General features: G+C 41.3%; 1 protein-coding gene across 4 annotated transcripts in view; it reads left to right on the top strand.

The window, feature by feature from the left end:
• NAB1 (NGFI-A binding protein 1) overlaps positions 1–13,899 on the top strand; it is a 56,656-nt gene extending 42,757 nt beyond the window's left edge. For 2 of the 4 annotated variants that reach the window (XM_072979753.2, XM_020802861.3), the window contains exons 6-8: positions 7,386–7,527; positions 8,280–8,429; positions 9,943–13,899. In XM_072979753.2, the coding sequence (XP_072835854.1) occupies positions 7,386–7,527; positions 8,280–8,429; positions 9,943–10,034 (384 nt within the window). In that variant the 3' untranslated portion in view covers positions 10,035–13,899. The remainder of the gene's footprint in view (positions 1–7,385; positions 7,528–8,279; positions 8,430–9,942) is intronic. The other 2 variants (XM_072979767.2, XM_072979759.2) reach the window with 2 other exon arrangements.
• The last annotated feature ends 1,178 nt before the right edge of the window (positions 13,900–15,077 follow it).

Genomic DNA, 15,077 nt, shown 5'->3' with positions numbered 1-15,077 from the left:
GAATTCCTCTGGCTACCTTTAACATGATAAGTATTCCATTGGCCTTTGGGTGAGGGTGATAAAGCATGCCCTTCCTTCTAAAGTATGGGAAAAATATATTTCAAGAAAAAGAAGTAAAAAGGACGGTGCTTGTCTATTTGGGTGCTCAACACTATGCACCCTTCTGTCTGGCCTGCAAACCACCCCAAGCCTTCCTTCTCTGCAACTAGTGACAGACGCAGGCTGTCTAGGGTCTAAACAAATACGAAGCTGGAGAAGCAAGCATGGTTGTCCCTCCAGTTCCATTGGGCATGGAGGTTCTCTGTATCTACTACAACGGAAGGGAACCCATCCTCTTTCCGGTGCCAGGTTTCAGCGTGGGTGTAGGAGAACAGGAGGGCGGGTGTATCTCACTTTCAATGGAGAAGTCCTGGTGCAAAGTCAGGAACTCAAAGACTAATTCTGTAGCTGCCTTCTCAGAAGCAAGCAGAGGACCTTACTCCCAGTTAAGCATACATATGATGGCAGCCAAAGAATGCAACCTTCAGTGCCCTTACTTTTAGAATTAGCCCTGATGAACATAGCAGGGCTTACTGCTCAGTGGATTTTCCTATGCTTGTGTTATGGGAAGAGTCTGGAGGACCATGAATAGGGGTATCCAAACTTTTTGGAACTCTAGAAATGAGTCTCCAGCAGCTCTTGTGTTCTCTTGAGTCCGGAACTGTCAGTGTAACAGGAGTGGATCATCCTTTATAACCAGTTCTGACTTATACATACAAAGCCATCTTTTACTGCTTCGGGTGACTCATCTGGCTCAATATTCAGTATTTGTTTTGATTGGCAAACACCCATCCAAAGTCTTAGGCAGAAACCTTCTAGCACCTTCCTACCTCAAAATCTTTCTGCTCATTGACTTCTAACAAATTATGGTGCTTGTGCAAGCATTGTCATTGGGCTGCTGCTGGTGGTGTCAGTGTTTTTCATGGCAGTCGTTGCTTTTACAATGGCAGTGCCCATGCAAGCCTCACAGTGTGGTGTCACTGCACTGATGAAACTCTCCTGCTCAGTGGAAGTTCAATAGGATCCTGGTTAGGACGTCTAGTTCCAGCACACAGGCTGGGCTTAGGAGGCAATGTGTGGGTCCAGCACTAGTTCTCAAGTTACTAAACTGTGGTTTATTAGACTAAGACTTTTCCAGCTGATCCAGTCTGTGAAGTTGACCTCATTACACAAAGAACATGGAATCTAGCTGCCACTAACTGACCTAGGGTTCTTCCTCAGGAGTCAGAAAAGTAGCCTTTTTTGGGGGAGGGGGGAGAACAACAGCTCCTGGAATTCCCCAATCACCATGACCAGTGAGCATGCTAGCTAGGGGATTCTGGGAGCTGTAATACCAAACAGTAATTTTTCTGAGCTTTGCTACCATTTGTGATGCTTTGTTTTTAAATTGTATGCATAAAATTGGGAGGGGGGCAAGCAATAATAGGGAAGCTCATTGGGAGTTGGTGTAGGTTTATTACTGCGTGCACCGAAAGAGACTACTTAGTTTAGTCTCCCTACTAAATACATTTGATTTGTCCACTACTCTGGGAATGGACTCTCTACCCACCTTAAGGGTGAAGAGTGGGTAGTAAAGATGTGGAATAAAATAGAAAAACGAACTGTATGTCCCCACAAAAGGCTTAGCTTTGGAATATATCTTTTGCGCAAACAAACAAGCATGACAAATGTTTCTTGCTGCCTGCAGTATGAGAGGTTGCGTTGACCTGTTGTGGGTGTTCCTTCTAAGGCAATGTTGTTGCAGCTTTACCGTCATGGCTTGTAGGCGACTAGGGATTTTAGTTTTGAGAGAGGGGGTGGATCTTCATCCAGTTGAGCAAACGGAGTCTCTGGATATTTGCTTTGCGGCACATGTGCAAGTCTTTTCAGCTGCTGTGTTTCGTACTTTGTCAAGGAGCACAGTGTTAGAAAAATGCAAAGGAGTACACAAACTAACTAACAGGGGGAAGTAATTTAGGTATTTAGTAATAGTTATTGTACGTGTATCTTGAGATTTTCTGTTTCAGCTTTATACAAGACTGATTCCCAAGTGTGACAGTTCCTCCGTTAGGGCTCCCTCTCTGTAGCCACTGAGCTATACTACCCTTCTTATCCTGGAGTGGGTGAGCCTAGGAAAGAGCCAGTTGTGCTGCTGACTAAGGAGCCTGACGAGAACCATGTCACTTGCAACCCCTGCCAACGACTACTCAGAGCTGGCGGTTTCTGCAGGGAGTCCAAAGTAATCCCCAAGGATTAAAAGGGTGTAAAACATGTGCAAGCACCAACACTGATATCATGGGAGATGATCAAAGAAAGACCCAAATTTTAGTATTACAAACCTTCTGAGCCAAAACTTCAGGCAACTGGGTTAAGATTTCTTTAATGTTTTATTAGAAGAAGAAAAAAAACAGGGGGGCCCATTAAAAAGACAAAAAGTCTCACTGGGTTACAAGAAGGTTTCAGAATTACTTGGAACAAAGTACAGAGATAGTCTAAACCAAACTTCACACCAGAAAATGACAAAGGCTAAACCCGTCTACCTGATACTCAAGCCTTAGTGCAGGGTTAGCGTAGCTCTTAGTTAGGCATGCACAGAATGCATTTTTCCTGGCATCTTGGCCAGCTGGGAGCAAAGCCCCTTGTTCCATGGAGACAAGCCGGCCGAAGCTAACCTGTTTTTCTGAAACCCTTTCATACATCAAATGACCTATTCCGGATCTTCCCACTCCATGTATGAATTTACTTCAATGTTTCCCGGGGCAAAAACTCCTTCTTCCCCTCTTCTTTCCTACAGCTGTAGTCATCCCTCCATCTGCATGGAAGGAAGTAGAATGGCTGTTGATGACAGGTGCTTGATCCTTCAGTACTGCTCTGATGTCCTGTCAGGCAGGCAGTCAATTGAAGATGCTCTCTTGCTTTTTGTTCTTGGCCAGTACTGACTCTTGTCTTCTCAGCCAGCTTCGCAGGTCCTGACAGAGAAGCCTCCATACAGATTCTATGTCCCATGCTCCCCGAGTTTCTCAGTTTCCTTGCACCAAGTGTTTGGTGTTTATGCGTGATGTCCAGGAACTGGAAGTAGTTTTTTACCCCTCAACACTGTAGTTGTTTTCCCTTATATTTTCTTTAAGTACTGTATATTTAAGTGAACAGAATATTGTATATTTTCCGTTTATTTTCAAAATGGTAATCTTATCACAACAATGAAAGTATCACATTTAGAATTTGGAATATATTTTATAATGCCCTCTACCAGGTTGCTTTGCGTTAATTAGTGATCTTTCTCCTGTAGTGTGGGCTTTTTCCCCTCTTCCTCTTAGGCATATTTTGCGTGCTATTATTCTCCACAAATATACTGCCATCCTCCACTTTTTAGAATGGCAGATGGTTGGGATTTTTTAAAAATGTAGTTGGTACTGTTCCCAAAAATAGAGCTTGAGTGAAATCTTGGCATTGTTCTTGTTGTTTGGGGGGAAAAGCAGATGTTCTTGTTGCTCTTGAAATATTTATGTGTATATACATACTATATTTCAAAAGGAGTGAAGAGTTTTAAGAGTTGAGAGGGAATTTATTTATTGTTATTCAGGGGCCGAATTCCAATCTCAAGCATGTAGCTGAAGCAGAGTAGGAAACATCAAAATTAATTTCTTACCTCTGTGGTAAGAAACACCTTCTTGAGCTTTAAATAGTTTACATTTTGGTTCATATAACCTCCAGCCATTGGCGAAACATAACAACAGAAGGAGCTCTCTGGGCTGGATGGAAACCCCCCCTCATTGTTCCTCATAGCCCGGTTCCCCATTCCTGTTTGAGACAGAGCTGTGCCGCTGTGCAGTGGATGTGAGTAGCACTGTTAAGGTGAAGTTTCCCACTTTGTTTTATTAAGACTCACCTTGCTCTTTTGCACTGTGAATGAAATTGAGTACTTCGTTTGATTCTGGTTTATTGAGTCGAGGACAGTTCATGTCACTTGAAAGGATATTTCATTATCTATAAGGTCATTCTGAAAATACAGTTGTATGAGCCAATGAAGTTTAAATTTAAATTAAAAAAAAAAAGTCTAGTGTATTTCCACATCCTACTAACAGTGTGAATTCTGAGGCAGTGCCTCAGTGCCCTAAAACTTCCTCAAACTAGCTGTCTGCATTGTTGTGCCTCCGCAGATGCCTGGCATGTTAATCTGACCTTGTGGTTTGGCTGTTTTAAAACTGCTGGTGTTGGTAGGGCAGTATAAAAATAATGTTATCAGCCCTGTCTATATTGTACATCTAACAAGCATATTCAGACCAAGAGGAAGTGAAACCACTTACCAGGGTCACCTGCCAACGCTCCTCAGACTGAAGAAGCTACTTGGATGAGTAGCGAAACGTTTCAGCTTAATAAGGAAGATGTCCAGTTTCCATGACTCAGCTTCCAGATAATCTCACCTGGATGACTGAGAACCTTCACAGATATATTAGTCTTATCTGTGCATGGAATATCTGCAGCTGATTGGAAATCCTGGAAAATGAGGGTAATGTTGGCCAGGATTGCTGGCATAGCAGAACAGCATAATGATTAGAAGTGAATTGCTGTTAAAAAATCTCTCTAGACATTTTCTTTGGAATACGGAGTTAGGTGGCTTAGCATGCAACGGATAATGTCTTCAGAGATTCCCTAACTGGAGGCAGTTTGCCTCCCAAAGTTACTCCAAATGTGTAACGAGGCAAGAGGATTTCAGCCATCGTGTGAAGCATCTCCACATGTAGAAAAGATCATCACAAGAAGAAGGCAAGGATGGAGAAGGCAAGCAGGCTTCCCTTCTTGCCTGTTTATTTTCATTATTTTTATAGTGTCTGAATAGAGCTTATCTATTAACCAGTTATTTCACTTTCAAATTACACTTTGAAAATTGGTGAAAGATGGAAGTTTGACCTTTTGAGTGATACTCAAAAGTTCATCTTTAGAATTACCCCCCTCCTGCTTTTTGAGGGGTTGTTTGTTTATAATATTTATATTCCTCCCTGAATCTTAGGATCTCAGGGTGAAGTACAATAAACAATATATAATCAATATTTAAAACATATTAAAAGCACTAAAAGTACTTAAAATGTTTTAAAAGATAGTAAACAATCCTCCACAGCCTATTAAAGGCATGATCCTTGTGGGGCAACTGGGGTATATGAAATATGAAATTCAGTTACTGGAAGCTTCTTCTTTGTAGATTCCTGGGATGTTGGTTGAACAGGCAGAGTTTAGTATGCACTCATAACAGGACAATTAACACCTTAACTTTGCCTCCTGTTAATGAAGACTGCAAAGAAAGGACTGAGAGGGGAACAGATACTGCCATTCTTATCTTTCATCAGAGGATGTATCAAAACAGCCCAAAAAAGGAATCTAATCTTTTCACTTTAACAATTTGACTTGATAAAGCCAATCCATGTCCTTCCTCCAGGATGCTTTTGTTTTGAGGGGATATGAATGGGGAATTAAGATGTTGCTTGTGATAGATATGTAATAGTTCATTTATTTGTATAAAAGGGATTAAGCTAGTTAGATAGTTTAGCTTGCCTCTAAGAAGGGGCTTTTGCTCATCTATTCTACAAAGTCATACTGGGAAAGGATGCATTCTGTATATGTCCCAGATCCAAGGTACCTCTGTGTTAAGGTAGAATATTAGGTAGATTAGCCTTTGTTGGGATCGTGTGTGTGTGTGCATGCATGTGTGTGAGAGTTCTTTTGAATTAGCTGAGAGACTGTGTATATCTGTTGCACCTTTTTGTAACATGTCCTTTTCCATATTTTTTTCCTTTAATAAAATACAAAACTCCTTTCAAGGAGTTGGATTTTTGGCTAAGGGAGTTAGTGGTACTAAAACCAGGTCTTGCCTTGACCAAACTGCTGGGATTTTGGTGTTTGTGACTGAGTGTGGTGGCAGCTCTCTACTTGCATGGTTAGTGCATGTTCTGAGTGACTAACCTTGTGAATTCCCTGGAGATACTGCCAGAACATAGTAAACTGGAGTGTTTGGGAGTAATATGGACTCCATCAAGCTCCATAGTCTCCCTCTCTAGCTTGCTCTTCCCTGGGCTTACTCACCACAGGACAAGAAAGGCAGTGTGTCAGGGTGGTTATCAAAGGGGAAACAAGATCAGTATCATCACAATCCCCCAAGACCTTGATGAATAATAGTATCACGTTTTAACTTGATACTGAAGTGAGATTAGTGCTGACACCCCTCTAAGGGAAGGGCATTTCATAAGAGAGGTGCTACAGCCCAGAAAGCCCTTTCCGACATGTCTCTAGGTAGTGGATTTTTCTCCACATTAAGACATGGAGGAGCTGTTTCCCAACAAATCATAATGATTGGACAGGTATCTATAAGGAGAGGCATTCCCCAAACTATCCTGCCCCAAAGTATCCTGATCCCATGATGTTCAGAGCTATATAGATTATCATCAATACCTTGAACTTGGATCAGGAACCAGTGCAATTCTTTTAGAACCGGTGATATATGGATTTTGGAAAGGTGTTCTCACTAGTAGTCTGGCTGCCACATTTTGCATTCACTGCAGCATCTGTCATCTTCAAGGGCTGCCCTACATAAAGTACATTACACAATATTGCCACTATATGAACTTCTGTAGCCAGGTTGTCCTTATCCAGGAATTGTTGCAGGTGGTGGGCCAATCAGTGATGGCGCCCAGGCACTCTGAGCCTCTGCACTCACCTGCACCTTAAGTGAAAAAGATGGCTCAGTGGGTACCTCCAAGCTATGTATATGGTAGCCTTGTACTCGCATGGCTCAAAATGTGTGCAGATGGTGCTCTCATACTGGGGCTGACCAAACTTTATATTTAGATACATGTTCTTTTTCGTGTTGCTATAGTGAAACCTGTAAATTTCAAAAATTTAGTAACTTTGTTTCATCTACAAGTTTTCTAATGTTGTGTGCTTATGTTTGTTAAAAAGTAAATGAACTTGTGTACTCTTAATTTTTGCTGACTCTGATTTCTCTCTGCATTTAGAGATCAGTAGTAGAATTTCCATCTCTAATGCTGTCAGTCTCCCTCTCTGAGAGTAGCTGGTCTTCTGTAGATTATTGAACTGCTGGAAAAAACCCAGTGGTTGAGGCACCTGGCTGCAGAGCCAGAGGTTAGCAAATTGATTCCCCACTGGGCCTCCTTGACAATAGGGTCCCTTCCAGCTCTGCAGTTCTAAGATGATGTTGATGATGATCATGACTATAAAATGACTGGTAGGGAAGGACTGTGCCATTTCTCTATTCTGTCCTGAGTTTATCATCTGGGTTGGTGCAAAAATATCTGCACTTGATGGTAATAAGAACGTTTGCCATGTGCATAACAATGTGCTGTTTTTAATTTCAGCCTGAAAAGATGATGGCCAAGCAGATGGAGTTTCTTTGCACTCAAGCTGGTCTGGAAAGGCGTCTTTCTGCAGGGCTTTACAGACAAAGCTCAGAAGAACACAGTCCCAATGGCTTGACATCAGATCTTACTGATGGGCAAGGTACAGTAGTTTCCATGTATTTGCCGTCCCACATCTCTTTTGCAGCTCTTTTATTATTTGTGATGTCCGTACAGTAGTGATCCTTGCTAAATTGTAGCGTGGTGCTGTTTTGATGTGGGTAAAGTTTATTACATAGAGCATCAAAGAAAAAACAACAACAACCCACACACAGGTGTATTGCGAAAAGGAAGACATAAAAAGAGCCCTGCTGGATTCGACAGAAGGATTACCTGGTTTACTATTGTATTCACACAGTGGCCAATGAATTACGCATAAGACGTTTGCCATGCATTAGCTATTTAGAAGTTGGATTTGTCTTCTGAAACCTAAGAGAGAGTCTAGCTTGAAATACACTTCAGTAGCTTCTCTGTGGGATCCACAGAAAAGGAACCTGTTTTGATCAGGTCCCCTTTGCCTCCCCCTCCCCTTTCTTTTCTCTCACATATAGGCCCAGCTGCCTTCTCTTATGCCTTCCCTTTCTGTCTCTCACACAAACACCCTCCCGGGTGGGTTTTTTTTGGCTCCAGACCATGCCAATGAGGCTGTTGGATGAAGTAGGGCAGAATCAGTCAGTCAAGTCAGATGGGTGGAGGCCTCCTACCGTGACTTCAGTAACATTGTGTGTGACTGAGAAGGGGCACGGTGGCTTCTGTACCTTTGAGCTACTGTTGTTGACAGTGGCCCTGCTTCTTTTTTTCATGGTGGCAATGTTGGCAGCACTGAATGAATCTCTTGGTGGCCATGTCTTTTAGGTGAAAGGCCTTTAAATCTCCGCATGTCAGGTCTACCAAATAGGCACATGCCTCACATTTCGTTAGAAGGGGAGCCTCATGGAGTGAAGCCGCTGTGCGGTGACTTGAGCCGGCTCTATGCCAGTGGTGAGGCCAAGTCACAACCTTCAGGTAAGGAATTTGTTTTCTTGACTTAATAAGTCATACTGTGAGCCTTCTGGCGTAGATAAGACCATGGAATGAAGCTCTCTCTTGTCTTTATGTTTGTGCGTTCAGTCTACGGCCTACAAGATTATGTTACTGCCACTGAAAACCACTTCAGCATGCTCAGTGTCCATATTGCGACAGAAATATACACAAGTGCTACTGCTGTGGTTGCAGAAAAGCATCTTAATTCCTTACATCTGAGATTTTTTGTGTTGACCAGTTCCAGACAAACATATTTTATATTTGAGTACCTATAAATACCTTAGTTCATGGCATGTTCATTGAAATAACATCATCAAGTGGCTCCATATGTATGTTTTAATCTACACAAATTGCTCAGCAGTAGATGCAGATAGATTTTCATTTCTTCCCCCAAAGACACACACACACACACAAAGAACAAACCACATCTGCAACAATCCCTAAAATTGTTTTGAAGTGTTAGGCTTGTTCTGTTGTAGACCCGTTGTAGCTTATGGCAAAGTGATAAAATAGCCTTTAACTACATGGCTAATGCAGCCCACTGATGATTCATAGCGGGAAGGAAAAAAAGCTGGTGATATATTCAGGTCTCTCTGTGTGTTTGTGTGTGTGTGTATTTGTATGTATGTGCTGGGATGAAAATCAACAAGTGCACTATCAGGCTTCTGCTTGTCTGATTGGACCTATTTGTACCAAGTGAGACAACCCTTTTAATCACTTTTAAAAGGTTCGGTCAAGATTTTGGGTGCTAATGGTATTCAGAACAAGGACTTGTGGGCTGGGAAATTCTGGCTTGTGGAAATGCAAACTTCTTGTTACTAACAATGTGCCATGGCCCTTGTATGACTGCAGAGTAGCGATGGGCACAAACTGCTGGTTTGTGCTGGTTTGTTTAGTGCCCAAACAGGTGTTCAGTGCTTTAAAGTCCTTCCTCTGCTGGTGTTCAACCACTCGGAGGCAGTGGCTTGGCTTCCCTGCCCCACATCCTCCTGACGCTGCCTCTGAGTTGGTGCCTGCCAGTGGAGGTGTGGCTTTGAAATGCCAAACAACTGTTTATATGCTAAGTGAACCTGCACAGACCTCCGAACTGGCGGTTCATGCCCATCTCTACTGCATAGTTACATACAACTTAAACTGTTTCAGTGTGGCCCTCTCTATTAATGCATGGTCCGTGTTGAACAACAGCAGAACTACTTAGAAACTTTCCTTTCTCAAACTACAACTCCCAGAATCCCCTAGCCAGCAGATTCTGGAAATTGTCAACCAAAAATAAGTAGCGTTTCTGCTTTCTGATCCAGCTATCTGTCATGCTTCCTATATAATATCCCTAGTGTGGTGGTAATTGCGAGGAATGTGCTGCACTTAAACTACCACACATGTTCGTATGTGTTAGGATGTCATACCCAGTTGATAGACAACGACTGATATTCTAAAAGACAGTCTCCTCTTGGCTCAGTGTTTTTATAAAAATAATGCTTTGTTGTTGTTGTTTCAGAAGGTCTTGGTATCTTGAAAGATTTTCCTCACTCAGCTTTCAGCAGCCTTGAGAGAAAGGTCATAAAGACAGAACCAGAAGATACAAGATAGCCATGCTGCTTTATTGAAGAAAAAAAGCTTCAAACAAGAAACCAGCCTTAATAACCAGTGTTGCCTCATTGAAATAAGTGATTTCATAGCCAAAGCCTAAGAACAGGGACGGTTATCCCGAAAACTGACACAAAAAGCCAACCAACCCTTTTGGACAGTGAAACTGCCATGACAAGTGGGTGCAAACATTATGAACATGAGGTGGGAAAGGCTCACAAACTAATATTGTGAGCCCTTGTTATTTAAGAATGTATTATGTATTTGTATAACTTAAAAGTAAAAACCTAGGTGTCAGAATGTGTATTAAACTCAGTAGATGTGGCTGCCATTATTTTTACTTGAAATTTTAATGTCTACTTTACTTGTAGATATGATAGATATTAGTCTGGCTTTTTTAAAAAAACAACTTTGTTTGGGGGACGGGGGCAGGATGGTGAAGGCGGGAGGAGCCATGTATAACACACTTTAATAGCAGGTTTGCAATGTTTATTTTTAAAAGCAAAAAAAGCAATTACATAAAAAGTTACAGGGATATAGCATTTGGAAGAGCTGATTGTATTATAACACACATTTTTATTCTTATTGGTGTTGTCTCATTCTCAAAGACTTCAAGAACACGTATCTGTAATGTATTTATTTACGTTTTATTCCTATCTGCTGTTTAGAGACTGATGGGAAGAGGAAGAAACATATTATTGTTTCATAAGAAATACTCTATAGACAGGGAGGGGAAAATCTCTCCCGTCACAAAGGAATTTAATTCTCTAGGCATTTTGATTAAGGCTGCCAGAGGAACTGCTGAACAACTGGCAAAGCTTATGGAACTTTTCTTCTCAGTTTTTAAGTCAGAGGGCTTCAGATATCAGAAGAGATTGGAAAAGTAGTGTGAGAAATTTACATGCTCTAAAACAGCCAATAAAATGATACGGAAAAGAGAAATGGGAAGATGGAGATGCTACTGGTAGACAAATAGTTCATAGCAGCTTTATAGTCTACTTGACTTTACACTTATATTGGTACATTTCTTTTTTATTTGTATGAACAAGTGTACCCTTTATTTATTTTATGGTATGTGTGTGGGTATGTATGGTGTGTATCTGTATGTGGATGAGCTATTCTTAAGATCGCCCCATTTTGTCAATAATGTAATGGTTCATTTGTAAGAGACATCTTGGTATTTACCTCTGGGATATTTTCAATATTGTGTCTCCACGTGATGCAATGCACACTGTCATGATGACATGGGTTTACAGAACAGCCTTCTTTCCTCAGTATGACTAACAGGGTCTGATCACCTTAATTCAGTCTTCCCAGCCCAGTGCCTTCCAGGTGTATTGGACTACATTTCCCATCTGTGTAGTCTGGGGATAGCAGGAGTTGTGGTTCAACACACTGAGAGGTGCCCTGGCTGGGGAGGGCTGCTTTTTAAAAAATAATGCTTAATTTGCCTAAAGTAACAGGAGAGGAAAAGGTAATGAAAATGCCACAAGTTCTTATGTTTTCACTATACAGTATTGCTCTTCATAGCTGAAGATTTTGCTCTGTGTACCAGTGAGTCATTCTGTATGCCATATTGAAACTATCAGTGTATCGTGAGGTGACATCTTCACACAGCAGTCCTAGATCATAGTGGGACATGTTTAATAATTATCACTTGTCTTGTTGCAACAAAGCGTGATGCTAGAAAACACCACTCCACATGTTTCTAATATGAGCAAAAAGCCGTTTTTTAAAAAAATAAAAGAGCAGCAAAGTCTTGTTTCTTGAATTATATAGTATCATTTGATTGAGTAACCATTGAATATATTCCAAGAAGCTGTATTCAAAGGAGCCTGCAGCTTAGTGGATCAAAATGAAAGTGATGTATGTGTAGCTTAAAGTAGATCATTTCTTCTTGTTTTGTGAACTAATAACACAAATATGTGTTTCCTTGTTTCCGAAGATGCACATAACACTGCTTGCTATATGAGCAGTTTCACAAACAAGGACGGTAAATCCAGGCACAGAAAGCTCACTTCACTCCTAGTAGCAGAGAGCATCTTGTTTTGTAAAGGCCAATGTAATGTAGTGTACATTTTAAATCTGTAGTATATCTCTCTATTTTTTTTTAATTTTAATTTTGAATGACTTGACCAAGTTGGGTTTTTTTAGTATTTGAGGTACTTAGCTCCCCCCCCCCCGCCGCCGCCACCCACAGTCCAGCAAACCATTTCAGACCTAATAGGCTTCTTCTTTCATTTTTAACTGTTCTTCGGTTGCAGGAGGTTTATACACCTTTTTTAATTTCTATCAAAATAAGCCTGAACCAGCTAAATCTACCAGGAATTTTTAACCTGGCATGGAGTGCATTGTGAAGTATTTTCTGAAGTGATGGGAATTCTGGTGTATTAAAATTTAGTAGTAGGGTTAAGGTGAGTTTAAGGTGCACATTTGTAAATCTTGAACCTAATGAGAATTCCATTGTCACCCTGAGCAGGGCCAACCAATTGACAATGGGGGCATGCTTTTTCTGCTTCTTGGCATCATGGTTTGCTGAAAAACAGCACGGGACACTGCAGGATAATGGCTAAAATCCAGCTCTGTAACTTAAATTACCATGTAAAGCAGATGAAATCATCTGGGTTTTTTTTTAGAAATTAAAAGTTCTAACCACCCCCTCCCAAAGACTCTTAAGACTTCCTTGGGATCTCTTCAGTTGTGCAGAAGCCATTAGAGCTGTGGAATAAGGGGGGGTAGGTTTTGGTTTTTTCCAGAAAATCAGTGAAATCACCTATTGATGGTGGGTTTTTTTGTCCTTCAGCCCTCAACATCTTCAGGGATTGGAAATGTTTAACTTCTAAAAAACTGTTGTAGGTGATGACCTCATCGGCTGATATCACAGGATAACTACATAAACAAGATTTCCGCCAACACGTTTTGTTGACTGGGATAAAAAAGTACCTCAGTGGCAAAAGGCAATAAATTTATTGAGATAGTTTTTGCTTGAACAGGTTTTGTGTGTGTGTGTGTATGTGTGTGTTATTTTGAAGGGGGTGGGGGTGGGGAAGGACACTCACTCTCAGTAGCTATAACTTGGGGACAGTAACAACACTACAGACTTGTAGGTTTGTTTGGTTATGAGCAGATTCTGTGACAATATGTAACTCTGGGAGACTAAATATTTAAACCTGGAGAATGAGGGTTTCATCTCTTACCTATTAGTTGTATGTTACTGTTGAAAATAATAGCTGTTTCAGTGTCGTCCACCTGAGTAGACCCCTCCCTCAGAGAAGAATGTGATGAAGGATGCTGTGACAATCCCATCCCTCGAAATCTCCCCCCCCCCCGCATGTGTTAAGCTCATATCTCAGGAAGAAGTCTCTTCTCATCTTGTAGACTGAGTGTCTTCCCAAAAGATTTACCTTTACACATGCTGGGAGACTTATTTGGGGTACACTTAACCACCAGCCCTTTATCTGCCCTACCATGTGCAGCCAAGTGTGTTGGGCTTAAGGACACTTGGAATTCCTGAATTCTTTTTGAATACCTGAACAGGCTCCCCTCCCCCCCCAAAAAAAACCACCCACAACTTTTCAAAGACACAAATTTTGCTTACTTTTCAATCTTAGTACATAATTTTCTTTTAAAATGCTAATAATTAAGACTTTGTTGTCAATAAACTGCAAGTGCTGCTGTTCTAGCCCTTCATTTGTTTTGTTTTGTTTTTGGAGGGTGGTGGTGGTGGTAATAAGGGAGCTTGAGCACTTAGCTGCAGCAGGATTTTTTTTTGACCAAAGTGTGATCAGTGTTTGTCTGCCTTTGTATTCTCGTTTGTCTGCATTTGTGTGCCTTGTTGGTTATAAAATAAAAATCAGACTGTCAAAGATTTTTTCTTTCTTTCTCATTTGCCTTTAAATCTTTTTTTTTTTTTTTTTTTTTTTTTTTTTTTTTTTTGAAATGAAGAAGAAGGGTACCGGCTCTGTCACAGGTGTCAAAAAATGGCCCACTTTTTTCCCAGTGAGCTGTCCTGCTTTGCATGCCCTTTATGGCAATTGCTGAGATCTGGAACTGAAATGGAAAACCAAGCCATTCACTAGTAATGGGCTTTTAAGTTACAATCATGTTTCTCTCAACATATCATACGAACTCCAATAAGACTGGGAGGAAAACTTTTGCAATGAACTTCAAGGTGGGAAAAGTACAGTATATGTCTTCTAAAGGAGACGTAACTAACTTCATTTGTGTTCATCAAAGCCCTAGAAAATGGGATTGCCATTTTTTTACTGCATTCATGATTTCTATGCTTGCTTAAATGATTCTCAATTATTCTTCCAACCCACACAACAACTGACACGCCCCCACTGATAGCGTACAGAAAACCAGTGGCCTCAATCCAGTGGAAGGTAGACAGATTAAAATCGGGTAAGTTCTGAAGTGCTTATGCAAATATAATGTGTCTGCATGTGTAACAAGACACTGAAGCCAGTTCTTAATGGAAAGCACCCTTGGGAGAAGTGGGGTGGGCAGGTTTGAGAGTGTACTTAACCCTTTCCCTGCCTGATAAACTATTGGCCTTCTGATGGGACGTGGTGGCGCTGCAGGTTAAACCGCCTCTGTGCTGCAGGGTCAGAAGGCCAGCAGTTGTAAGATCAAATCCACGCAATGGAGTGAGCTCCCGTCGCTTGTCCCGGCTCCTTGCCAACCTAGCAGTTCAAAAGCATGTAAAAATGCGAGTAGATAAATAGGTACCACCTCGGTGGGAAGGTAACGGCGTTCCATATCTAGTCGTGCTGGCCACGTGACCACGGAAACTGTCTTCGGACAAAATGCTCGCTCTATGTCTTGGAAACGGAGATGAGCACCGCACCCTAGAGTTGGACATGACTGAATGTCAAGGGCCACCTTTACCTTTACCTATTGGCCTTCTGCCACAAACACAATTACATTCTTAATTGTAATTGCCTCATTTTGATTGTGCTGTCGTGGTCTTATATGTACTGTATAATGTATCAATAAAGAGTTCATTAAAATCCAGGATGCTGGGACTTGTGAAAACAGCTGTCT

This window comes from Pogona vitticeps, chromosome 1 (assembly GCF_051106095.1).
Source record: "Pogona vitticeps strain Pit_001003342236 chromosome 1, PviZW2.1, whole genome shotgun sequence".
Lineage (NCBI taxonomy): Eukaryota > Metazoa > Chordata > Lepidosauria > Squamata > Agamidae > Pogona > Pogona vitticeps.
Note: the sequence above shows the minus strand (reverse complement) of the source record. Positions and strands in the feature narration are given on the sequence as shown.